The 23,444-nt window shown below is 47.0% G+C and overlaps 1 protein-coding gene and 1 long non-coding RNA gene across 3 annotated transcripts in view; one reads left to right on the top strand and one right to left on the bottom strand.

The window, feature by feature from the left end:
- Window positions 1-500: 500 nt before the first annotated feature.
- LOC101720606 (general transcription factor II-I repeat domain-containing protein 2B) overlaps window positions 501-23,444 on the bottom strand; it is a 37,600-nt gene continuing 14,656 nt past the window's right edge. The window contains exons 8-16 of one of the 2 annotated variants that reach the window (XM_004840011.4): window positions 22,974-23,056; window positions 20,499-20,576; window positions 9,439-9,495; window positions 7,888-7,950; window positions 6,919-6,996; window positions 5,287-5,370; window positions 4,366-4,549; window positions 3,862-3,890; window positions 501-2,239 (exon numbers count right to left, since the gene is read on the bottom strand). In XM_004840011.4, the coding sequence (XP_004840068.1) occupies window positions 642-2,239; window positions 3,862-3,890; window positions 4,366-4,549; window positions 5,287-5,370; window positions 6,919-6,996; window positions 7,888-7,950; window positions 9,439-9,495; window positions 20,499-20,576; window positions 22,974-23,056 (2,254 nt within the window). In that variant the 3' untranslated portion in view covers window positions 501-641. The remainder of the gene's footprint in view (window positions 2,240-3,861; window positions 3,891-4,365; window positions 4,550-5,286; window positions 5,371-6,918; window positions 6,997-7,887; window positions 7,951-9,438; window positions 9,496-20,498; window positions 20,577-22,973; window positions 23,057-23,444) is intronic. The other variant, XM_087196203.1, reaches the window with a different exon arrangement.
- Window positions 11,349-22,974, top strand: LOC106008999 (uncharacterized). The gene is made up of 3 exons (XR_001183168.3): window positions 11,349-11,615; window positions 11,838-11,896; window positions 21,947-22,974. It is a non-coding gene; the product is annotated as an uncharacterized LOC106008999 (long non-coding RNA).

Here is a 23,444-nt window from a genome sequence, read left to right as displayed (position 1 = left end):
AAAAAAAAAAAAAAAAAAAAAAGAACACAGAGGCAGGGCTGGGGATTTAGCTCAGTGGTTTCACTGCCTGCCTCGAAAGCACAAGGTCCCGAGTTCGATCCTCGGTACCAAAAAGAAAAGAACACAGAAGCAAACCAGGTGTGGTGGTGCACACCCATCATGAGGCAGGAGGATTGCAAGTTGGAGCCCAACTTGGGCAACTCAGCCATCCAGTGAGACTCTGTCTCAAAAAAAAAAAAAAATTAAGAAATTGCTGGGGATGTAGCTTAGTGTGAACACTCTGGGTTCAATCCTCAGTACTGGAGGGGGAACCCCAAGAATTCTACAATATGTGAACACGTCTCCAGTGATTCTCCTTAAATCTGAAACTGCGTTGGACTCTGTGGCCTAGCATGTAACTGGGTACACTCTGCTGATTGGCTGATCAAGATGCGACTGCAGTGCCCATGGGGAAGGGAGGCGGTAGGTGACAGATGAGGACAGGAGTACAACGACAGGAGTGCTATGCAGCTTTCTTGGGTTTTACTGAACCACAGTGAAGCACAGAATATCATAGGAACAGTGCGATACTGCAAACTCTACTTTTGACTCGAAGTGGGGAAGGGGGAACCCCAATGTCTGTATAATCCATCCTCCTCCTCCTACGTGGCCATGTGCAGCATGGAGTCCCACTGTGGGGCCTGCAGCTGCGAGCTGGCCTTGGTCTTGCTCAGTTTCATGATGGAGAAGAGCTGCTCGCAGATGTAGGTGCTGCCGAACATGGACAGGATCTTGGCGCAGTGTCGCCGGTATCTGGGGTAGCTGCTCCAGAGGTACTTGTAGAACTCAGGGACACCCACCTTGTCGTACTTGGCCCTCAGCACCGTGTTGCACTGCAGGTCAATCACCTCCATCTGCAGCTCCTCTCGCACACTGTCAATCTTGGTGGCAAACGGCGAGCTGAACAGGGTGAGCTCGCCCTCGTAGAGCTTGAAGTCAGACAGCCGCCTCTGGAACTCGCTCTTGAGCTCCTCGATCCGGGGGATGTAGTTCAGCCCATCGCTTTCGTTCTGGGAGACTGATTTCAGAGTGGGAAAGTGGGCCAGGTTGTTCCTGGCCAGGTGCGTCTCCCAGAGGCACAGCTTGGCCACGAATGCCCGAATCAGGTCGTACATCTGTGTCACAATCTGGGAGTGCCCCTGCAGGGAGACGTTCAGGGTGTTGAGATGCGTGGTCATGTCCACCAGGAAGGCCAAGTCCCTGATCCAGTCCCCAGAACTCAGCTGAGGCACGGGCTTCCCCCGGGAGGACAGGAAGTTGTCGATCTCTTCCAGGGATTCGAAGAACCTCTTCAGCACCAGCCCTCGGCTCAGCCACTTGATCCCGGTGTGGTACAGCAGGCTGCCGTACTGGCTGTCGAGCTCGTAGAGCAGTGTCGTGAACTCGCTGTGGTTCAGGCCCCGCGAGCAGATCCAGTTCACAGAGCTCACCACCACGTCCATGACGTGGTCCATCTGCAACCTCTGCGCGCACAGGGACTCGGGGTGGATGATGCAGCACACGGACTTCAGGTCGGAGCCCTTGCAACACGTTGCCACCTTGGACTTGAGCTTCGTGACCAGCCCATTATTGGCATCAACCATGGCTGGGGTGCCAGTGGATGCCACGCTCACCAGCTTGGACCAGTCGATGTTGAACTTCTTGAGACTCTTCTCCACACGCGCAAAGATCTCATTGGCAGACTTGGTGCCTGTCATGGGCACCGTGTCCAGGAGCTCTTCAGACGCATCGAAGTTCTCGTCAACGCCCCGGATGAAGATGGCCAGCTGTGTGGTGTTGTTGATGTCTGTGATCTCATCAATGGCAATTGAGTAGGCCACAAACAACTTGATTTTCTCGCGGAGCTTCTCCCATGGGTTCCCAGCCACGTCTTCCACAGGCTGCACCTCAATGTTCTCTGGCAGACTCACACTGGGGAGTCTGGGCTCGGTGCATACCATGTCTGAGGGGCCCAGGAGATACCTGTGGAGCCCGCTCTTCAGCTCCTCCAGCTTGGCGTCCCGCGTCTGCTCCGTGTAGCGGTCGTAGTGCTTGCTATGGTTGGTCTGGTAGTGGCGCCGCAGGTTGTACTCCTTGGACACCGACATGCTCTGCTTGCATATCAGACACGTGGGGATGTTCTGCACCTCCACGAAGAAGTATGCACGCTCCCACTTCTCTTGAAACACACGACCCTCCTGGTCGATCTTGCGTTTGCCCACTTGTGATAGAGACACGAAACACAAAACATGAACCATTTCACTCTTCTCTGAATGCTACTATTAGAAAAGCAAGAGAAAAGCACAGCAGTGAGGGGGCTGGGGTGGGGCTCGGTGCGGTAGTGGCGGGAAGAACCCTGCACAGAGGACCCTGACAGTGGCTCCAGCTGACTGCTGCCCTAGAGGCTTCGGCTCAGTGTGGCCAGTGTCAGTCTTTAGAGAAAACCTAGAGAGGGCCGGGGATGTAGCTCAGTGGGACCGTGCCTGCCTGGCAAGTGCAGCTCCTGAGTTCGATACCCTGTACTGGAAAAAAAGAAAACCTAGAGATTGGGTTTTTTTCTTTGCAGGCTTGGGATTGAACCCAGGGCTTTCACACTGAACTATATCCCTTCCTTTTTCATCTTTTTGTTTTGAGACAGGGTCTTGCTAAGGCACTAAGTTGCTCAGACGGATTTGGTACTGTGATCCTCCTGCCTCAGCCTCCCACAGTGCTGGAAGTACAGGTGACACCATGCTTAGCTGTTTGCATTTTACCATGCACTTTCTCATGTGATTCTCCGGAGAACTTAGAAATAACAGACAGGAAAGGGTGCAGAAGGCATAGGATGTATGAGCTTTTAGTCTCAAAAGAGCCTCAGAACTGCGAGGGACTCACGCCTATGAGTGTGCTCAAGTGCGCATGCGTTTTAAAAGTGAAGCACCAAGGCACCTGCAAAGGACACAAAATACTAACGTTCACCTTTAGGAAATGCAGGTGAGGCTCCAGGACCACAGAAACTGGGGGTGGGAAAGTGGGTGGGAGGAGCCTCTGGGGGATGGAGATGCACTAGCCTTAGGGGGTGCTGGAGTGAGGGGCACAGGCCGAGGAGGCTCAGTGGTGAGCACCTGCCTAGCATGTGAGGCCCCAGGCTCCATCCCAACACCATAAAAAGAAGTACTAGAAACCACTGAATCACCGTTCTCTTCACTTGAATATTAGAAAAACAAGCCAGGCACAGTGGTGCGCACTTTTGATCCCACCACTCCGGGAGGCTGAGGCAGGAGGATGGCAAGTCTGAGCCCAGCTAAGCAACTTAGTGACTTAGCAAGACCCTGCCTCAAAATAAAAAGGAATCTAAAAAGGGCTGGGGATGCAGCCCAGTGTGAAGGCCCTGGATTCAATCCACAGTACAGGGGGGAAAGAAAAGAAAAGAAAGCAAGGAAGAAAGGAAGAAAAGAAAAGAAAAACCAAGAGTACAATAAACATGAGGGATAGGGCTGGGGATTTAGCTTAGTGGTTCCGCTGCTTGCCTTGCAAGTACAAGGTCCCAAGTTTGATCCCCAGTACCAAAAAACCCCCCAAAAAACATGAGGGATAAAGTGAATTAACTGACACGAGTCAATTTTATGTTATGTAAATGATGCCTCAACAAAGCTATTAAAAACATAGGAAGTCAGTTAGCAACCAGATGAGTTTAGGAGGAAATTTATCACATACAAGGGGAAAAGTCCCGTGGGAAGCCCCGCTTTGCTTGAAGGCTCAAGGGCAAAGTCAAGGGTCCAGAAGCCAGGACCCTCGAAGTGAGCACCCGCAGGGGCCCTGCAGACGCCATGGACAGGGTGCCGAATCGCACAGAACACTCACCGTTACTGAGCTCGAGCCCGGGGAGTGGCCTGCAGAGAGAGACACAGTGAATGCAGCAAAGCTCACGGTCCCCTCGGTCCATTCCTTTCTGATCCATTCACACACACCCCACACACCCGCTCAGGGGCTTGCACTGAGCTACATCCCCAAACAGCAACTGGTGCATTTTTTGTGACAGGATCTTGCTAAATTGCTAAATTGCCCAGGCTGGGCTGGAACTTGTGATCCTCCTGCCTCAGCCTCCCAGAGACCTGGGATCATAGGTGTGTACCCAGCTTGTCCCACATACTTTTGCTGGGTGTCAATGCAAGGCATGGTGGTGGGAGGTAAGATTGAGGCAAGCTCCTCACACCCACCAAGAAACAGGGAAATAGACCCAACTCGAAATTTAGTTGCAGGGACCCAGGCCACCTCCTGGGCAAATTCCCTGGTGGCAACTTGCCCACTTCCGGTCAGCTCTGACCTCCAGATTCGTCCGGTGACTAAGCCAGGGACCCCCATTACCTGATGACAGTGAACTTGATAAACTCTGCAGCATCCAGGATCCTGCGCATGGAGCTGATCTCCAGGTACCCGGGCGCCTTGAACACCACACCAGGGGGCATCCCATCGATGACCACACAGCCCGGGTTGAAGGTGATCTTCCTGTAGGGCACTTTCACAGGGAAGTCCACGCCGATCGCTTCACCTGCATGGGGCGAACAACAGCAACTGGTGCAGTCTGCCCCAACTGTACTTTATCTCTGATGTCAGATTTTAAACCTGGCATGGTGGCGAAGCCTGTAATCCCGCTGAGGCAGGAGGGTGCTGAGTTCAAGGGAAGCCAGGGCAACCTAGGAAGACCCTGTCTTTTTTTTTTTTTTTTTTTGCTACCAGGGATTGAACTCGGGTCCTGGCAGGCGTCGGAACCACCGAGTTGAGCTAAATCCCTGGGCCTGAAGACCCTGTCTTAAAGAACAATGTTAAAAGTGGCAGGGTGTTTGCCTAGCATGCATGAGGCCCTGGTTTAACCTCCAGTACTGAAAAAAGATTTCAAAATCATGCCCACTTGATGATTAGCTGTTACTACTTTACTTCTGGCAGGACTGTGATGTGTGGATGTAAGGGCATTGATTTCCAAGTTGGTGTGGGGAACAGAGCAGACTCCGTCTCTCCATCTATTAAATAGGAATTATCAAAGTACCTACTTGAAGAGCTTTTGTACAGATTAAGTGATCAAATGTGCAGAGTGCTAAAAATAATACTCAGCCAAGGTGCGAACTCAGTAAATCAAAGACAGCCGTAGAAGTTGTTCAGTAAAATCATGCACTGATTTAGATCACGGCTCTTTCACAGAAATATCAACTCCCGAGAAGATAAAGTATCTTTTAAAAAGAAGTATTTCAAGCACATAAATTCGGGATCTGTAACAATGCACAAACTTACCAAATTTTCGACTAAAAAGGTCATTAACTTGTTCTCGTAGCTGTTTAATCTTTTCAATGCTTGATAATCTTTCCTTCTCATTATCTAAAAAATAATTACATAAATAAACAAGCCAAGCTCATTCATTTTTTCCAAAACTGTTGAGGGAAAAGTTTGTACTTTACCTGGCTTAGTAGTCAGTTTACTTTTAGCAATAATTAAGTATTTTTGGAAACTGGCAAATGGAAGCCATGGTAGATAACAGAATTTTCCACATGATAACACAATAGTCATACTCCACAGTACATTTGGGAATATATTTTCAACATCATGCGAGACATGGTATTCAGCCAGGTGTGGTGGCACACTCCAGTAATCCCAGCATGTTGAGAGGCTGAGGCAGGAGAATCACAAGCTTGAACCCAGCCTGGCAACTTGGTGACTTAGCCAAGACCCTGTCTCACAATAAAATAAATAAATAAATAAATAGAAGGTTGGAGATAATAGTTCAGTGTGAAGGTCCTGGGTTCAGTCCCCAGCAAAACACACACACACACACACACACACACACACACACACACACACAGACAAGGATGTTCATTGGTAGGTAAATGGTGGCAACCTGGTAAATGGCAGGAAGCCAATAAATGAGCACAGTCTGCCAGATTTTGGGGTTCCAAGTGGGGCCTCCTGAGGTAACTCAAAGGGAGAGTCTGAGGGAAGTTCATTGAGCTGGCTTTGCATGGATCAGGCTGGGGTGGGGGAGCATGAGCACAGCGAAGGGAGACCAGCTGAGGAGCAACGGCTACACGACAGTGCTAATGTTCTGCTGTGCCAGGTGCCCGTGAGCAGCAGTGCAGGCTGGGATGTGGGCGCCCTGCTTTGGGGGCTCAGATGGGGGCAATTGGAGGTCAGACCTATCATCATGTTCACCCCCACTTTCAACATTGTAACAGAAAACTTAACCAATACTCCATGACAAATAAAAGGAGTCAAAGGTGCTTGGACAAGAAGGAAATATTTTTCACGCTTAAAAACTTTATTCTAGGGCCGGGGATTTAGCTCAGTGGTTCTGCCACCTGCCTAGCAAGCGCAAGGTCCAGAATTCAATCCCCAGTACCAAAGAAAGAAAGAAAAAATCAAATTCTATTTGATTTTGAATAATTAACATGGCTTGAAATCCAAGAGACAATAAAATAGTGCATAGAAGAGTCTCCCAGCTGTCCATCCCTTAGCCTGCAGTTGCTATGTTATTAGATTCTTTCCTATTTTCCAAATACGGCTTGCACAGACGCATTTAGCGCAGGGTTATTTAATGACGGCAGCAAACCTATTTCCGCTCTGTGGTCATTTCCAACTCCACGCAGTGGGTACGGAGGTGCCTGAGGGCTGGCTTTGCCCTGTGACGCTGGGCGTGGCCGGGAGAAGCGACCCCGTGTCACTGAATGACGCCCTGCGTGACGGTCACTGTCGCCACGTCATGGTGAGCGGGCTACTTGGGCACATTTTATGGCCCTGAACTGTGTCATTGCTCACTTGTCAGGGTGAACTAAGACAACAAGACACCTCCGAGAGCCTGACCTGTGTTGAGAAATGGTTAAGACAAAATGAAAACTGTAAAACATTAGGATAAAGTCAAATCAATACCCCTACCTGGAACCGCCACCTGCACAATGTTCAGCTCTTCAACACCTGATGCGGAAGCCGTGATGCCGCGTGAGTCTGGGTTTCCTTAAAACAGAAATCGAAGTTTAGACGTGATGGGAGCCGGGGCTTTAGCTCAGTGATGCCACCGCCGGCCTCGTGAGCGGAAGGTCCCGAGTTCGATCCTCAGTAACAAACCAAAAAAACCAAACAAAAAGAAGTGACAGGAAATGAGGCCAGTTGTCCAGAAACATCAGAGTGCCCCTCGGATCAGAATCCTAGACAGTATTTTTTCATTTCTTTTCCAGTACTGGGGGTGGAGCCAGGGCCTTCGAGGTGAGCTGCACACCCAGCTTCCTTCCTCCCTGTTTTTATTTTGAGACAGGGTCTCACTAAATTGCTAAGCTGCTCAGGCTGGGCTCGAACTTGTGATCCTCCTGCCTCAGCCTCCCAGCGTGCTGGGATTCTAGGTGTGGCCACTGCCCGCCCATCTTTCTTTCTTTCCTCACTTGTACAGAGCATGGTTCGTCCCACTGTGGGGCAGTGCTATGCAGCCAAGCTTAGTTGTGTTGTCTACAGTGTCCCACGCCTGGGACGGGCGCACTGCTGCCGTGTTGTATACGCATGCACACACACAAGCGCACACACACACACACAACACATACACGGATGACACATACACACACACTGATTTCAGGCTCTTCCCCACGATAATCCTTCAAAAAGAGAACTGGTACTGTGTTGCACGCCTGTAATCCCAGCACTGGGGAGGCTGAGGCAGGAAGATCGATGTGAGTTTCAGGCCAGCTTGGGCTACATAGTGAGACCCTGTCTCAAAAAGCAAAAACAAACAAACAAACAAATAAAACCAAAACCCATCCCCAAACCCCCAAACCAAAACCAAACGAACAAAAACAAAAAGAAAGAAATGAAAACCACACCTTACAATGTGAGTAAATGGGGCTTTTGGCAACTGACCTTTAATTTTCACGTTGCCTTCAGGGTCCTCACTGGCTTCTGAGGAGAAGGGCTGGGTGGACTCTGCGGAAAGAGTGACAGTCACCAAGCAGTCGCCTCATGTCCCTGCGAGCCCAGAACAGATCTTATATGCAACAAGTAAGTCCACAGGGTGCTGGCTGTGTTTAAGGGGTAATGAGAAGCTCATAGAGGATTCTCTCATAAAGGACAGAAGGAGAAAGACACTTTCAGATTTTAATCAAATGCTGCCACTGCCCACGTTCGTGGATAGAGGCCTTCTGTTTGGGGAACTGGGATTCGTGTGTTCACAGTGTTTTGTTGTTGTCACTGGAACTACTGGGACAGACAGAGCTGATGCTGTGGTTATTTCGAAGTTCCCCTCTCCCCACCAGTGACCTCAGGGTGAGGCGCACGCAGTCTAGGATTTCTCAGGGCCCAGTTGACTTCTGGCGGGCAAGAATTACAACACAAGTATGAAGTTCTACATGGACACCAGGGACGAGTGACTCCTAGGTAGGACAGACAAATTAGCTGGGCGTGGTGGCACACGCCTGTGATCCCAGCAGGCTGAGGCAGGAGGATTACCATGAATTTGAGGCCAGCCTGGGATGCACAGTGAGTTCAAGGCCAGCTTGAGCTACATGGCGAGACCCTGTCTAAAACAACAACAAACACAAGGGACAAATATTTCGTGATCCATGACTCATGGGGTATCTAAGAGGTCAACTTCACAGAAACAGGAAGTAGGATGGTAATGGCCAGGGGATAAGGGATATGCATTTTTGAAAAGCATAATTTAAAAATAAAGGAAAGTTAATGATAGAATCAGCTTGTTCTCTTGAGTTAGAGCAACTATGTTTAAAATGACTAATTTTGGCCCGGGGATTTAGATTAGTGGTTCCACCGCCTGCTCAAGGTCCCAAGTTCAATCCCCAGTACCAAAAAAACAAAACAGTTCAAGCTTAGCTGTGTGTGGTGGCGCATGCCGGGACCCCAACACTCTGGGAGGCTGAGCCAGGAGGATCATTAAGTTTGAGTCCAGCCTGTGGAACTTAGCAAGGCCTTCTCTCAAAATAAAAAAAATATAAAAGGGTTGAGGATATAAGGACACACTTCAGTGCAAGTGCAGCAGGTTCAACTCCCAGTACCACAAAGTGGGGGGCAGAGAGCTTGTTGTTCACTTGTGGGCCCAGTTACTCAGGAGGCGGAGGCAGGAAGGCCACTTGAACCCAAGAGTTCAATGCCAGCATGGGGAACATAGGAAAATCTTGTTCCAAAAGAGGAAATAAAGCAATAAATAGCACTGTTACAAAGTTAACATCTGTATCCAGGTGCTGTAAGTAGAATCACAGAACAAGAAAGCAAATGAGGTGATCAAACCCTTAATGCTATTTCATAGGACAAGGACTCAACCAGTTTTCTAAGAAGACAGGCATGCCAGGAAGCCGCTGTCTTTACTTTCAAACACGCCTGTTTAAAGAGCTGGCATCTGCACAATTCCCTAAACTTCTACAACAGAGGCAGAGCGTTCAAGGGCTTCCTTTTTCCAACCTTCCATTGGGGATTCCGTTTCTATGACTTCACTGCTTGTGGAGGAAAGGTGGCTGCCTGGAAGGAAAGGAAACGATAAATGACAAAGTGGAAGACACAAATATCAGAGAAGTCATTGTCAACAATTCAAGGCAGACCTGGGAAGACACAGGAAATACCAGCAATAAACACATGCATGGGCTGGGGATTTAGCTCAGTGGCACCGTGCCTGCCTGGCAAACTCCAGGTCTTGAGTTCCATCTCCAGTACCAAAAAAACCCCAAAAAAACCCCAAGCAGATGCCCCTTGGCTCCAATTCTGTGTACAAACTTTGTGGCAGGTGCAAGCAAAACCTAAGGACACCCTTGCAGAGCCACGACGACATCACAACTTCTTTTAAAGTAAGGAGGCTGAGGCAGGAGGATCACTGTGAGTTCCAGGCCAGCCTCAACTACATAGTGAGACCCTGCCTCAAAAATAAATAAATAAATAAAAAATAAAATAAACCAACAAAGAACACAAATTAACACTAAGTCTTGCTTCTCAGCCTTTTGGGTAAGATCAAACATAGTACAGTAATTCTTTATTGTTAGGGCCAGGGATTTAGCTCAGTGGTTCCACCACCTGCCTCACAAGTGCAAGGACCTGAGTTCAATCCCCAGTACCAAAAACAAAAATCTTTATTGTCATCTCCAATCTAGTCATTGTTTAATTTCCCCTACTTCCCTCATCTCATTAATGTTTTCTTAAAAAATATTTTATTTGTGTTTAGCATGAGTGAGGCTCAATACCCAGCACACATGCACATAATCTTTATTTGCAAATAGTTTTAAATGTACAGAAAAATTGCAAAAATACAGTGGTGCAAGGAGCTGTATTCCTTTTGTCTAAATGACACAGTGTTGCATTGACCCCTTCTGGCCATGGCCCCTCCCTTCCTCCTGTCCTCTCCCTGCTCCTCCCTCTCTGTGACGCACAAAAAGGCGGACACACACTCCTTTATGCTGCTTCCAAGCCACTGGAAGGAAAGGTACCCAGTCACAATAAAGCTTCCAGGTGGGTATGTGCGACATAGAACCAGTTCTTGGGTCTGATCTACCATTCATACGCCAGTTTTATCAGTCGACCCAAATATCCCCCTTCAGTACGGGCTAGTTGTTTCTAGACACTGTCTCTCTATCATTGTGTGATCTGGAATGGTCCCATGGTCTACATCTCTAAGGCACCGACTTTCTTAAAGAATGGAGACCCTGCCCTGTGAGATGGGACGTCCCTGGAATCTCAGGTGCTCAGGAGGCTGAAGCAGGAGAATCGAAAATTTGAACCCAGGCTGGGCAAGTTAGCAAATTTGCCAGATCCTGTCTCAAAATAAAAAGAGCTGGGAATGTAGCTCAGTGGTAGAGGTCCCAGGTACAATCTCCACCTCTTCCCACACTAATAGAAGGTTCCTCGTTCTGAGTTTGCCTGATGTGTCCTCACCATTTGCTCCAGATTTTGTATTCTTGGCCAGAATATGGCCTAGAATAACGTGATGCCTGTCTCAGGCCGTCACATCCTGGGAAGGAGTGGGCATGATGTGAATTTGATCACCTCGTTAAGGTATTGTCTTAATGCTCCACCATAAAATGACTTGTCTTCCCACTTGCAACTAGCAAGAGTTCATGTGGGGGGAGGTGTTAAAGTATGATAAATTTGGCCTAAACTGGTCCCTGTACTTGAGCAATGAAGTTTGGCCCAAAGCATCCTCTGTATGCAGTGAAATGTATCCTAAGCATAGCCAAGCAACTGCAGGTCAGCCAATCACAGCAGTCAAGCTTCAGCCAATCACAGGCTACCAACTGATTGGACCAGTAAATACAAGGCAGATGCCCCATGCAGCCAATCAGGTTGTTTCTTCTGTCATTTCCTTCTTCTGTCTATAAATACACCCCAGACAAGAGGCAGGATGGGGCATTCCAAACCATCTTCTTTCTGGAATGCCTTCTGTTCTTTTTGTGCGAAGTGATAAAATTGACTACTCAAGAGTAATCTTTTTCTTTTCCTAGAAGAAACTTTAAGACATATAAATAGTCTACATTTCTAAATTTAGCAACCACGGATGGTTCTTGCTTGATACAATCTTTTATCATAATGGTTACAAAAAGATGGTTTTCGAACTCTATCCTTCCTGCTTCTCAGTCATCACTGGCCCTTGCATGGTAAGCAGTAAAGCTCTGTTTGGAGTGAGTTTGTTCAAATCAGGATCCCAAGGAAACCTACACTTTAGGCTGGGGTCGGGACTCTGTGGCAGAGGACTTGTGTGGCATGAGCAAGGCCTTGGGTTCGATCCCCTGCACCCTAAAACAGTAACATCAAAAAAAGACTCTTCAGTATACCTCCTATAACACGGGTTTCTTTGTTTCTCTGTTTTTGGCTTGCAGTGGTCTGTTGAAGAAATAAGGTCATTCGCCAGGGTCTGGAGTTTGCTGACTACATCTTGGTATGTTTCCGTGTATGCCTGAATCCCCCACTTTTCCTGAAAATTGCTAGTTAGGTTGGGTCAGACTTTCATTTGTTTTGGGGGGGACAAGAGTCTTGGGCGATGATAGTGTATTATATTCCCAACTGAATCCTATCAGGCACATAATGTCTCATTACCTCCCTGTGTGCCTTTAACTAGGGGCCAGGTCCTTCGGGACTTGTCATGATAAAGTCCCCATCCACCTTTTTTGGAATGGTTTTAATGGCCACTGGTGATTACTGTGAAATGTATTGTTTCACTAGGCGTTATAAAATGCTGATAGTTCAGGTCTTCTTTTTAAAAAGCTTTATGATTATTCTTCATACTTCTTCAGGGGAAAGAAAAGGAGGAATCTAGCACACTATTTTATTTACTAAGTGAAAGACTAAATCCAAATAAAATTTGTATTTTATTGTCAAGGACTATAAAATTATTAGTTTGTCAGCAACAGAAAAAAAAAGCATTTCATTCATGTTTTTTTTGTATTTTTTCTCACTGTGAAGTATAGACATGGACACTTAAATTCTACTCATTTTTTTTTTCCTTTTTTTGGTACCAGGGATCAAACTTGGGACCTTGTGCTTTCGAGGCAGGCGCCGGAACCACTGAGCTAAATCCCTGGCCTTGGACACTTAAATTCTGATATGAACTGTTTCTTCCAATGGGTGACAAAAACCAAGCCTGCTAAATCTGACATGCTGGCACCTGCCTGTAATCCTAGCACTCTGGGAAGCTGAGGCAGGAGGATTGCAAATTTCAGCCCAACCTAGGCAACTTAGTGACTCAGGGAGATCTTGTCTAAAAAACAAGACAAGACAAGACAAAACAAAGCAAAACAAACAGGGCTGGGGATGTAGTTCGGAACAAAGGCCCTGGGTTCAATCCTCAGTCCCCCAACAAAAACCAAAAAACCCTGCTCCTTTCATGTTTTCCTGGTGTGCAAAGCCTAAAGTTGTGAGACTTAAATTTAGTTCCTATTCTTATGACTTATATCAGAGCAAATGAGGTCCTAACAGGGAAGATCTGTCACATATTTCAAATTAGGAAATTCGCTGGGGATGGTGATGCATGACTGTAATCCCAGTACTTGGGAGGCTGAGGCAGGAGGATCGCTGTGAGTTTGAGGCCAGCCTGGGCAACATAGTGAGTTTCCAAAAAACCCAAAAAATAAATAAATGATAAAAAACAAAGTTAGGAAATTCACAGGCAACATGGTGTTCTAGGACCCACAGCCTTGACCTCAGTGAACCTTCATTCACTCCCCAGATCTGGAGTTATTCGAGGAAAGGGGATGATTATGTATCTAGGTACACGTTCAGTTTAAGCTTCCTTTTCTTTTCCTAGCTTCTTGCCCTGAATTTTGTTTATACTACAGCATGAGTATCTTGTCCAAACTACTTGGCGTCAGAAGTGTTTTGGATTTCTAACTTTTTTTACATTTTGAAATATTTGCATATTCATGATGAGCTATCTTGGGGATGGAACTCAAGCCTGAACAGTAAATTCATTTAGGTTTCATATGTACCTTATACTATTTTTTGGCTTTTCGAGACAGGGTCTTGCTAGATAGTTTAGGCTGGCTTTGAACTCTCTATGTAGCCCAGGCTGGCCTCAAACTTACAGCAGTCTTCCTGCCTCAGCCTCCCAAGCGCTAGGATTATAATGCATGCACCCACACCCGGCTATGTGTCATTTTATACAACATTTTTAGTGTGCCTGTGACTTGACTGTGACCCTGAGGTCAGATGTGGTATTTCCCACTTATGATGTCACACTAGCCCTCAAAAAGTGCCCGATGCTGGGACATTTCAGATTTTATTTTGAATTTTCATACTAGGGATGCGCAACCTGTAGTAACAGTTATGGGACGTTAGGCCTGGTCACACTGGATGGGAAGGAGCAGGAGGGAGGTGGAGGCTGCTGGTAAGATGAAGCGTGACGGGGGAACGGGGGGGTGCAGTAGCGTGTCACACCAGGCTGTCAACACACAGACTTCCTGTCCAGTTCAGCCAATGATGTCCACACCCTTGTTAATCTAAAGCAAAAGGTTCCCTTTATGTTCTGTGGTGACATTAAAGACAAGTAACCTTTGTGTCAGACAGATACTGTACAGGCGGAAGTTTCTGTTCCAGTTTAGATGTAGAGTGTCCCCAAAAGACACACATGTTGGGAGGGGGATTTGAAGGTGATTTGATCTGATTGGTTCAGAGCTGAGCGTGCTATTAGGAGGTGGGGCCTGGCTGGAGGCAGGTCTCTGGGGGCATGGCCTGGAAGGACACACCCTCTCCCGGCTCCTCCCTTCTCGCTATTTCTGATCCCCCATGAGGTGAGCAGCTGTCCTCTGCCAGGCCCCTCCACCGGGACTTCGTGCCTTGGAGCCAGCTGAGAGGGACTGTAACCATGAGCCAAAATAAACCTCTTTAAATTGTGGGTGTCAAGGATCCCAGCGAAGGGAAAGTGACCAAGACACTTTGCTATAGCCGATGAACAGTGCAGCAACAATTCCCAGAATGTGCAGACTGGTTCACACTGTGTCACAATTCTGCTAAAACAGAGCGGAGGGGGTGCGAGGGAGTTCAGGGCCGAGCAAGGGAGAGGCCTGACCATGAAGGGGCAGCAGCACAGACAGATTTCTTTGGGTGACTCTGGGCAGGTTTGCAGACAGGGGCTGACCGTGTCATGGGTGGGAGTGGGACTGGAGGGGCAGGGAACCTCGTGAGAGGGGAGGCGGGGGTGGGGGGAGGCGAATGGCCGGGCGCCATCATGCGCAGCGCCAGAGTCTGAGGCCCAGTTCTGAAGGGCAGCTCCGGTTGGGGTCTTCACGCCCTGGGGTTTCTCTTTTGATCTGTGGCTAGCAGATGTTGAGTGCAGTTTGTTGGGGTGCACAATGCAGGAAAACTCTAAAGGGCCACAAATTTGTTTGGAGTTTGTTACAACAATTGCATGTGTAAAATTTTGAATTTGAGCCTAGACGTGGACTTGCCTAACATGCACGAGGACCTTGGTTCCATCTCTAGCACCCCCCTCCCCGCAAAAAAAAATTGACACCAACAAGCTCTATTTTTGTTGAGTCAGGGTCTCACTTAGGTAGCCCAGCTGATCTTCCTGCCTCAAGCTCCCAAGTACTGGGATCACAGGTGTGCACGATCACACCTCGCAGCAGGAAGCTCTCTTATTCTCCTCCTATACTGGGCATGGAATCCAGGGGCCTCACACTGAGCTATGTTCCCAGCCCTTTCTTATTTTTCCAACAGGGTCTTTCTAAATTGTTAAATTGGCCAGGCTGGGCTTGGCCTTGTGGTCCTCCTGCCTCAGCCTCCCAGAGTGCTGGGATTACAGCCACACACCAACACAATTGGCAAGTTTTTAGTTTTGATGAAGTGCAGTTTATCTATTTTTTTGTTTTGGTTGCTTGTGCTTTACATGTCATATCTAAGAAACTGTTGCCTAATCCAGAGTCTTGAAGATGAACATGTCCACTTTCTTTCCAGAGTTTTGTGGTTTGGGGCTGGGGACGTGGCTCAGCAGTGCCGTGCCTGCCTGGCAAGCACAAGGTCCTGAGTAAAAAAAAAAAAAAAGGAAGTTTTGTGTGTTTAGCTCTTAGCACACTAAGTCTGATCATCTTGAGATGATTTTAGTATGTGGTGGGAGGTAGGGGTCCAGATTTATATACATATGTATATATATATTTTTGGTACTGGAGACTGAACTCAGGACCTTGTGCTTATGAGGCAGACATCGGAACCACTGAGCTAAATCCCCGGCCCCCAGATTTATATTTTTCCAAGTAGATAACCAGTTGCCCTAATATTGTTTGAAAAAAATGGTTCTTTCCTCATGAAATTGTTTTGGTACCCTTGTTGAATTGGCTGTAAACTTAGGGGTTTTATTTCAGGAGTCTCAGTTCTATTTCAGTGGCTCATATGTCTATCAGTGTTGCTTAATGTAGCTTTAAGGTAAGGTTTTTTGTTGTTTTGTTTTTTGGTGGTACTGAGGGTTGAACTAAGGGCATTAGCATTGGCCTTTTCACAACTGTTTTTTTTAGACCAGTTCTCACCAAGACACTAAATTACTCAGCTGGGCTCAAACTTGCAATCCTCCTGCCTCAGCCTTCTGGAGTGCTGAGAATGTAGGTGTGCACCACATGCCAGGCTTGTAGTTGAAGTCAGGAGGTGTGAGTCTTCCAACTTTGTTCTTTTTCAAGATTGACTATTCATGGTTCCTTCATTTCCATACAAATCTGAGGAAAGTTCCAGTCCATGAACACAGAAAGTCTTTTCATTTATTTAGATCTTCTTTTCTTTCTTTTGATAACATTCTATAGATTTCAGAGTATAGGTCTTATACTTTTGGTTAAATTTAATCCTAAGTATTTTATTCTTTTTGATGCTATTATAAATGGAGTTTCTATAATTTCATTTTTAGGTTGTTCATTGGTAACATATAGAAATAAAATTAGGGCTGGGGCTGAGTATGATGTCAGACACCTGTAATCCCAGCACTTGGGAGGCTGAGGCAGAAAGATCACTACGACTTCGAGGCCAGCCTGGGCTACATAGTGAGTTCAGAGCCAGCCTGAACTACACAGTGAGACCCCATCTCAAAGGAGCAAAACAACAACAAAATTAGGGCTGGGAGTGTAGCTGAGTGATACAGCGCACAGTTAGCATGTGTGAAGCCCTGGATTCCATTCCCAGAACAAAAAGAATAAATAAAATTGATGTTTTCATACAGTCCTTGTACCCTGGAACTTCACTAGGCTCATTTACTTGATCTGCTCAGTGTGTGTGTGTTCCTTAGGGTTTCCACAGTACAGGGCCATGTCATTTGCAAACAGAGATAGGTTTCTTTCTTCCTTTCCAATCGAGATTTTTTTCCTCACTGAATTGCCCTGGCTAGAACTTCCGGAACAAAATGGAAGTGGCAGGAAGAGATGGCCTTGTCTCGCCCGATCTCAGGGGAAGCTTGTGGTTTTCCACTCCCAGTAGATGTGACACTGTTGTTGAGCTGGGTCCCCAGCCTTTTGGCTTGGACCACATGGAGTGGACAGGGACTCTCTAGGGTTCTGTGTGAAACAGATGCTGTAGTTCATATATGTAAACAATAAAATCCCCTTTATTTTCCATGTTTTTATTATAACATTAAAAAAGAGGGCAATAAAAAAAAAAAAAAGTTAGAGGGCCAGGGATTTAGCTCAGTGGTTCCGGTGCCTGCCTCACAAGCTCAAGGTCCCGAGTTTGATCCCTGGTACCAAAAAAAATAAATAAATCAAAAATAAAATAAAAATAAAAATAAAAAGAGAGCAATAGAGATGCTATCAGCTACTGGGATATTTGACCTTGATTTTGTGAAATGAATACATCGATGTCTGGGTCAATGGAACCAATTCTTACTGAGTTCTTGGGTTGCTCATTAGCTTTTGATCTAATTTTACCATTCGTGAACTTCATTTCTGAAAATACTTGTTTCCAAATGTACATAGTGCTGCTGACAGAAAGAAGCAAGGACATAAATAAGGTGTGACTGTAAAGTAAGGGGTATTCTAGAGTCTTATAAAAGTCTAGTACAGAGATATGACCAAATCTGTCTTTGAGTTGAACGTCTGATTGCTAACTCTATAGATCCCATTTGAAAGTTCACACGTAAGATATTTATGTCCACTGAAACTAGAGTCACAAATATAAATATGACAAAAATTGATATTTTTGGAAATTTTGAAACTGGTTCTAAAATTTGTCAAAATGGAAATTATTTTACAAAATAACACAACAGGGCTGGGGATTTAGTTCAGTGGCACCAAACCTGTCTTGCAAGTGCAGGTCCTGAGTTTGATCCCTGACACCAAGAAAAACAAACAAACAAAAACCACAATAAGCCCAAGTTCAGTAATGACAAAGTGTGATTGAAAACCATGGTGAATATTCAGATTTTTTTTTTTTGGTACCGGGGATCGAACTCAGGTCCTTGTGGTTGTGCAGCAGGCGGTGAAACCACTGAGCTAAATCCCTGGCCCAATATTCAGATTTAAAAAAAATTATTACAGTAAAAGACACATTGGCAAGAACCACCCTCAAAATCCTCCCTTCGGCATGGAATACTTATCCCATCATTCTTGCCACTTTCTGCAGCAGTTCTGCAAGTCTCTTTCATGAGGGTCTTTAGCTGTGCTGTCCTGGCTGCCTTGATGTCTTGAATTGATTCAAAACTTTTCCCTTTCATAGTCACTTTGGCAATGGCCAGAAGTCACAGGGTGCCAGATCCAGTGAACAAGGTGGATGAGGACACAGCGTCATATTTTTACGGCCTGCCTTTCTGTTATGTGGCACTGGGCAGCTGTGTTTATTGTATTTTTAACCCCGCCTCACAAAGACACTCAGAGGACTCTAGAACAGCTTTAGAAGTGGGAAGAACAACGGGATGAGTGGGTTCCAAGTCTGGGGGGCAGGATTTTTTGTTTGTTTGGGCATCAGACATTCTCATTCTTTAATATTCATACCACACCCCATTCACAATTATTTAATGGAGTATCTCCCACTTTTTATTATGGTTTTTCTCCTCAGGGGAGGGTTTTGAAAGGAATTCGTGGCAATGTGTCTTTTACTGTAATACATTTTTAAATTTAAACATTCACTGTATATTTTTACCACACCGGTAAATAAAACCTCCACTGTGCATAATAATAGAAGCGTGTGTCCTCAAAGGCACACACACACATGTGGGTAAGGCAGATGCCTGACTCGCCCAGTTGCATACTGGGTACGTCTGCTGTGTATGGGGTGTGGGAGGTGGGGTCAGCACAGGGTCCTCCCAATGCAGTGGCCCTTGTCGCTCCAGCATCCTGCAGGTTTTTTTGTTTTTCTTTTTGAGATAGGGTCTCACTATGTAGACCAGGCTGGCCTTGAACTCAATGGCAATCCTGCCTCAGCCTGCCAAGTGCTGGGATTACAGGCAGGCACACCATACTTGGCTTGGTGCAGTTTTTTCAAATTATGAAAAATCTTGCTTAAAGCCACATAGTAGTGTTTTAAAAAATCTTAAGACCTCGAGAGGCCATGTTGACTGGTTGTCCAGGGGCTTGCAGCCCATGTAGGATTTTGGTAAACAACCTTTATCAGGATGAGGATGCGCCCTTTAATGCCTGGGAGCTAAAGTGTATTTTTATTATGAAAGGATGTTGAACTTTTTTCAAATGCTTTTCTCCTACATTTAGTGAGATGAGTGTGTGGGGTTTTTATTTGTTTGAGACAGGGTCTTGCTATGCAGTTCAGGCTGGCCTTGAACTCACTATGTAGCCCAGGCTGGTCTAGAACATGTGGCGATCCTCCTGCCTCAGTCTCCTGAGTGCTGGGATTATGGCGCTGCACCGCCACATCTGGCATGGTGTATTTAAGTGTTTTCTAAACCCCTCGGTGCTCTGGAAACTTTTCCATGATGTCAGAGCAGTCCACGCTTTTTGGGATCAAGAAGGAAGTTGTCCCAGGTCATGAATGTTACAAAGAAGGTGCCTCAGGTAGTTCCATCATTCCCACACCGCGCTGGAGAAAGACCCTGTGTTATCCACTTAACCTGCATTTGTCCTCCCTTCCCCTCCCGCTTCCTTTCCATGGTGCTGGGGATACAACCTGCACACAGGTGATGCTGTCATGGAGCTGCATGCCCAGCCCTTCCTCTCTCTTTTTAGTGGACATTATCTGTTTATCCTAGTTCCTCACGTACATGACTTTTGTTAGTTGTATTTATTCATTTTGCAGTGCTGGGGATCGAGCCTGGGGTTCATGCATGCTGGGTAAGTGCTCTACCACTGAGCTACGTCCCCGGCCCCCTCATGTGTACAATTCTCTCTCAAAAAATAAAGTAGAAGGGCCAGGGATTTAGCTCAGTAGTTTTGCGCCTGCTGTGTAAGCGCAAGGACCCGAGTTCGATCTCTGGCACCAAAATAAATAAATAAATAAATAAAGTAGAACGGTTGCAGGTAAATATACCTAATCATTTCATTCTTCAACTGCTACATTTGGGAGCAAAATCTACATGAATCTTAACTTTTTGTGTTTTTTTGGTACTGGAGATTGAATGCCAGGCCTTCACACTGAGCTACATGCCTTGCACCTTTAAAAAATTTTTATGTTGAAACAGAGTCTCACTGAGTCACTAAGTTGCCCAGGCTGGGCTTGAACTTGTGATCTTCCTGCCTCAGCCTCCCAGAGTGCTGGGATGACAGGTGTGTGCCACGGCATCTGGATGTATTTGATTTTAATTTCTTAACGGTCATGTTGGTAACACTGTCCCACTGATGGGGCAGCCTGGACAGGGGTGGATTACATGAGAAACAGTGGAACACACAAGAGAAGAGTAATAAACAGACTCAAAAACACCCCCTGCAGTATCTCCACACAGCCACATATGGATTTGGGCTAAATGGCATCTGTCATAGAACTGTAAGACTCTTTTACCTTGAATGACAGTGTGTTATAGGCCTGGGGTCACAGACTCAGTCAGATCTTTATTCCTCTCTGCCATCGGATGGTTAACGATTTTCCATCATGAATAATGTTTGGAGAGAATGACTCAGAAACAGAGTTACCTGCCATGCTACAGTGATAGTAATTAGGGTCTTCTGCTTCTTTCTTGATGGTCACAGCTTCTGCCTTCAGTGAGATGCCTTTGGACACACAGAAATGGCACACTTAGGGGCTGGCCAGACCCACTGGGCACAAGCAGCTCGTGCAGGGCTAGCAGGGTGGTGCTGGGGACACCCGTGAGAGACCTTGGGGCAGCCACTGTCAGTCCCTTCACTTTATCAGATAAATAAGGGCAACAGAAAGCATAGCATAGAGATGTCTTGTATATTCATGATATTGAAATTATGAATACGTACTTATGTGCATCTATATAGAAAGCATGGGTGATGTCAGTGTAGAATAGTATCAGATCAATACGAAGGGAAAACAGGAACACAAAGGAAGGAAGGAAGGGATGGGAGAGAGGCAGGAGATGGAGCAAGACCAGGTGGGGGCAGAAAGCCATGGGGGAAGAATCGAGAAGCCACACAGAGCAGGGACAGCTGTGGCAGGACATCAGGAACCCAAGAGGTAAAGGCCACCCACCCCCTAAGACCCAGCACCCACAGAAGCAGAGGTGCTCGGACCTGGCCTGTGGCAGCCTCCTTCACTTTTCGGTTCTGAGTCCAGAGGCTCGGGATGCCGGGACACTGCTGCTAAACCCTGTAGGGTCCAAAGCCCCGTCCTGGCCCACTAGGTCCCCCGTGGAGTCAGGCTCCTGTCGGCCCCCCACTGTGGGTCCTCTTGCTGCTCTGCCCCAGGGAGCTCTCAGTGTGCCTGACTCCTGCCCTCCTGTCCTGCTCAGCTCTGTTCGGGACACCCAGAGTCTGGGAACAGCTGCGCCCAGACCCTCCCTCTGATAACCAACCGAGGTGGGTGGGTGGGTTCCCAGTTTGGGACCTGGTTTTGGGAAATGTTCTCTTCCAAGATCACTGAAGACATGCTGGGGACGTGGTTCAGTGACAGGGAGACACAAAGAGAACGAAAGCCAAACAAAAGTTGTTGGGTACACAAGGCAGTTGCTTGACTTACTGATGGGAGCCAGGGCCTTCGCCCCCAGCCACTTCCTAGCCCTTTCTTATTTTGCATTTTGCGACACTGAGGACTCTTAGTGAAGACTTCAGAGCTGCTTCAGAAAGTGGCAAGGCCAGTGGGGCGAGTGTGTCGGAAGTGAGGGAAAGTATTTTAAGGGGGATTCCCGGCGGTGTGTCTTTTACTGTAACAGATACCTTATTTAAGCACACATGGCGGTGCTGGATCAGTCTGTGTCAGTACTGCTGACCTATGCACCATTTTTATCTTTTTGTTTTTCTACAGCCCTGGGGCCGGTACCCAGGACCCCTGTGCACAGGCCAAGGGCTCCACCACTGAGGCCCAGCCTCACTGCTCTTTTGGGAGTTTGGCTTTAGACACTTGCTTAAATTTTCTGAACTTCCTGTTTTTAATGCTTTTGGTGTTTTCCTATCCCTAGATTGCACTTTGGAGTTTGCAGAGCATTTTCTGTTCCTGGCCTTTCTCTCCCATTCATGCTGGCTCCTTTGTCAGGATCGGGAAGAGCCAGGGATGGGCGTCCACCGCTGTCACCCACAGGCGAGGGACCCAGCAGCTCGGCGATGTCACTGAGCCTTGGAGCTGAACGGTGCAAGGAAGCAGCGAGCAGCATCCGGGATGGCAGCAGCTGCTCTCTCTGCAAGTCCATTATCATGCTGACCTGACACACTGTGCTCACTGCAGACTTGGGCTAACTTAAATACATCTAAAGCAGTATTTTATCTGCAAATAGATTCTCCTTGACACAGCTTAGTAGCTAGTATTTCCTAAACTGGGAGCTCTCTGTTCTAGATGGCTGAGTGGAATACGATTCCAGGTGGAGTGTCCCTAACCTGAAAACCTGAAATACGAAATGCCTCAAAATCCAAAACCATCTCAGTGCCAGCTTGACACTGCAACTGGAAAATTCCTTGCCTGACTTCATCTGAGTGGTTACAGTCAAAATGCACATGCTGGCCGGGCGGGATGGTGCACGCCTGACATCCCAGCACTCAAGGAGGCTGAGGCAGGGGGACTGTAAGTTCGAGTCCAGCCTGGGCAACTTAGTGAGACCTTGTTGCAAAATAAAAGATAGAAAAGGGATGGGATGTTGCTCAGTGTGAAGGCCCTGGGTTCAATACTCAGTATGACAGAAAAAAAAAAAGAAAGAAAAGGAAAAGAGCAGGTGCTCTAAAAGTACTATATAAAATGACCTTCAGGCTGTGTTTAAGGGAAAAATGAATTTCACTTTTAGACTTGTGTCCCTGCCCAAAATATCTCACGCTGAGAATGCAGATACTCCAAAATTCAACAAGATCCTCAACCTGAAACACTTCCTCCAAGCATCTTGGATAAGGGCCGCTGGCCCTGTACTCTGTGAATGAATAAGGCCCGGGTGAGGCCAGTGAGTGTTGTGGGACCCAACTGTTACTTTAAGAAGTCAAATGGAAGAAAGCGGTCAATGGTACCTTGCCGAATACTTGGTTCTGAGAGCGCAGGGCACCTACCCGTGTCCTCCAGAGGTTCAGTTTTCACACTGATGGGGACATAGCTGCAAGGACAAGGGGACCCTGGTCAGGGAGGCTGTGAGGACAGGCGGAACCCAAGACCTGGTTCTCAGGTCATGGAGCCCGAGCCCCACTGGGTGCAAAGCTGCCTGAGCTCTGACGTCGGCCCCTCCAGTGCTGGGTATGATCCCGAATTCCCCAAACCCTTCTGAATGAAGACTGCAGAATAAGCAAGGGTGGCTCTGAACTCTTCATGTTGTACTTTAAAATGTGACTCCCCGCTTTTAAAAAATTAGCATATGTTTGCGATGCGTAATAAATACATTCATTGTGCGGAACCTGTGCAGATAATTGCATCTTTTAGCTTCCACTTCGCCTCCCCACCCTCCCAACTGCCCTATACTTGAAATGTTAAGAGCTTTTCCACCCTCT

This window comes from Heterocephalus glaber, unplaced genomic scaffold (assembly GCF_053883595.1).
Source record: "Heterocephalus glaber isolate CG9 unplaced genomic scaffold, H.glaber_assembly_v1.0 deba00001610, whole genome shotgun sequence".
Taxonomy (NCBI): domain Eukaryota; kingdom Metazoa; phylum Chordata; class Mammalia; order Rodentia; family Bathyergidae; genus Heterocephalus; species Heterocephalus glaber.
The sequence above is the reverse complement of the archived record's forward strand: the minus strand, read 5'-3'. Positions and strand labels throughout refer to the sequence as shown.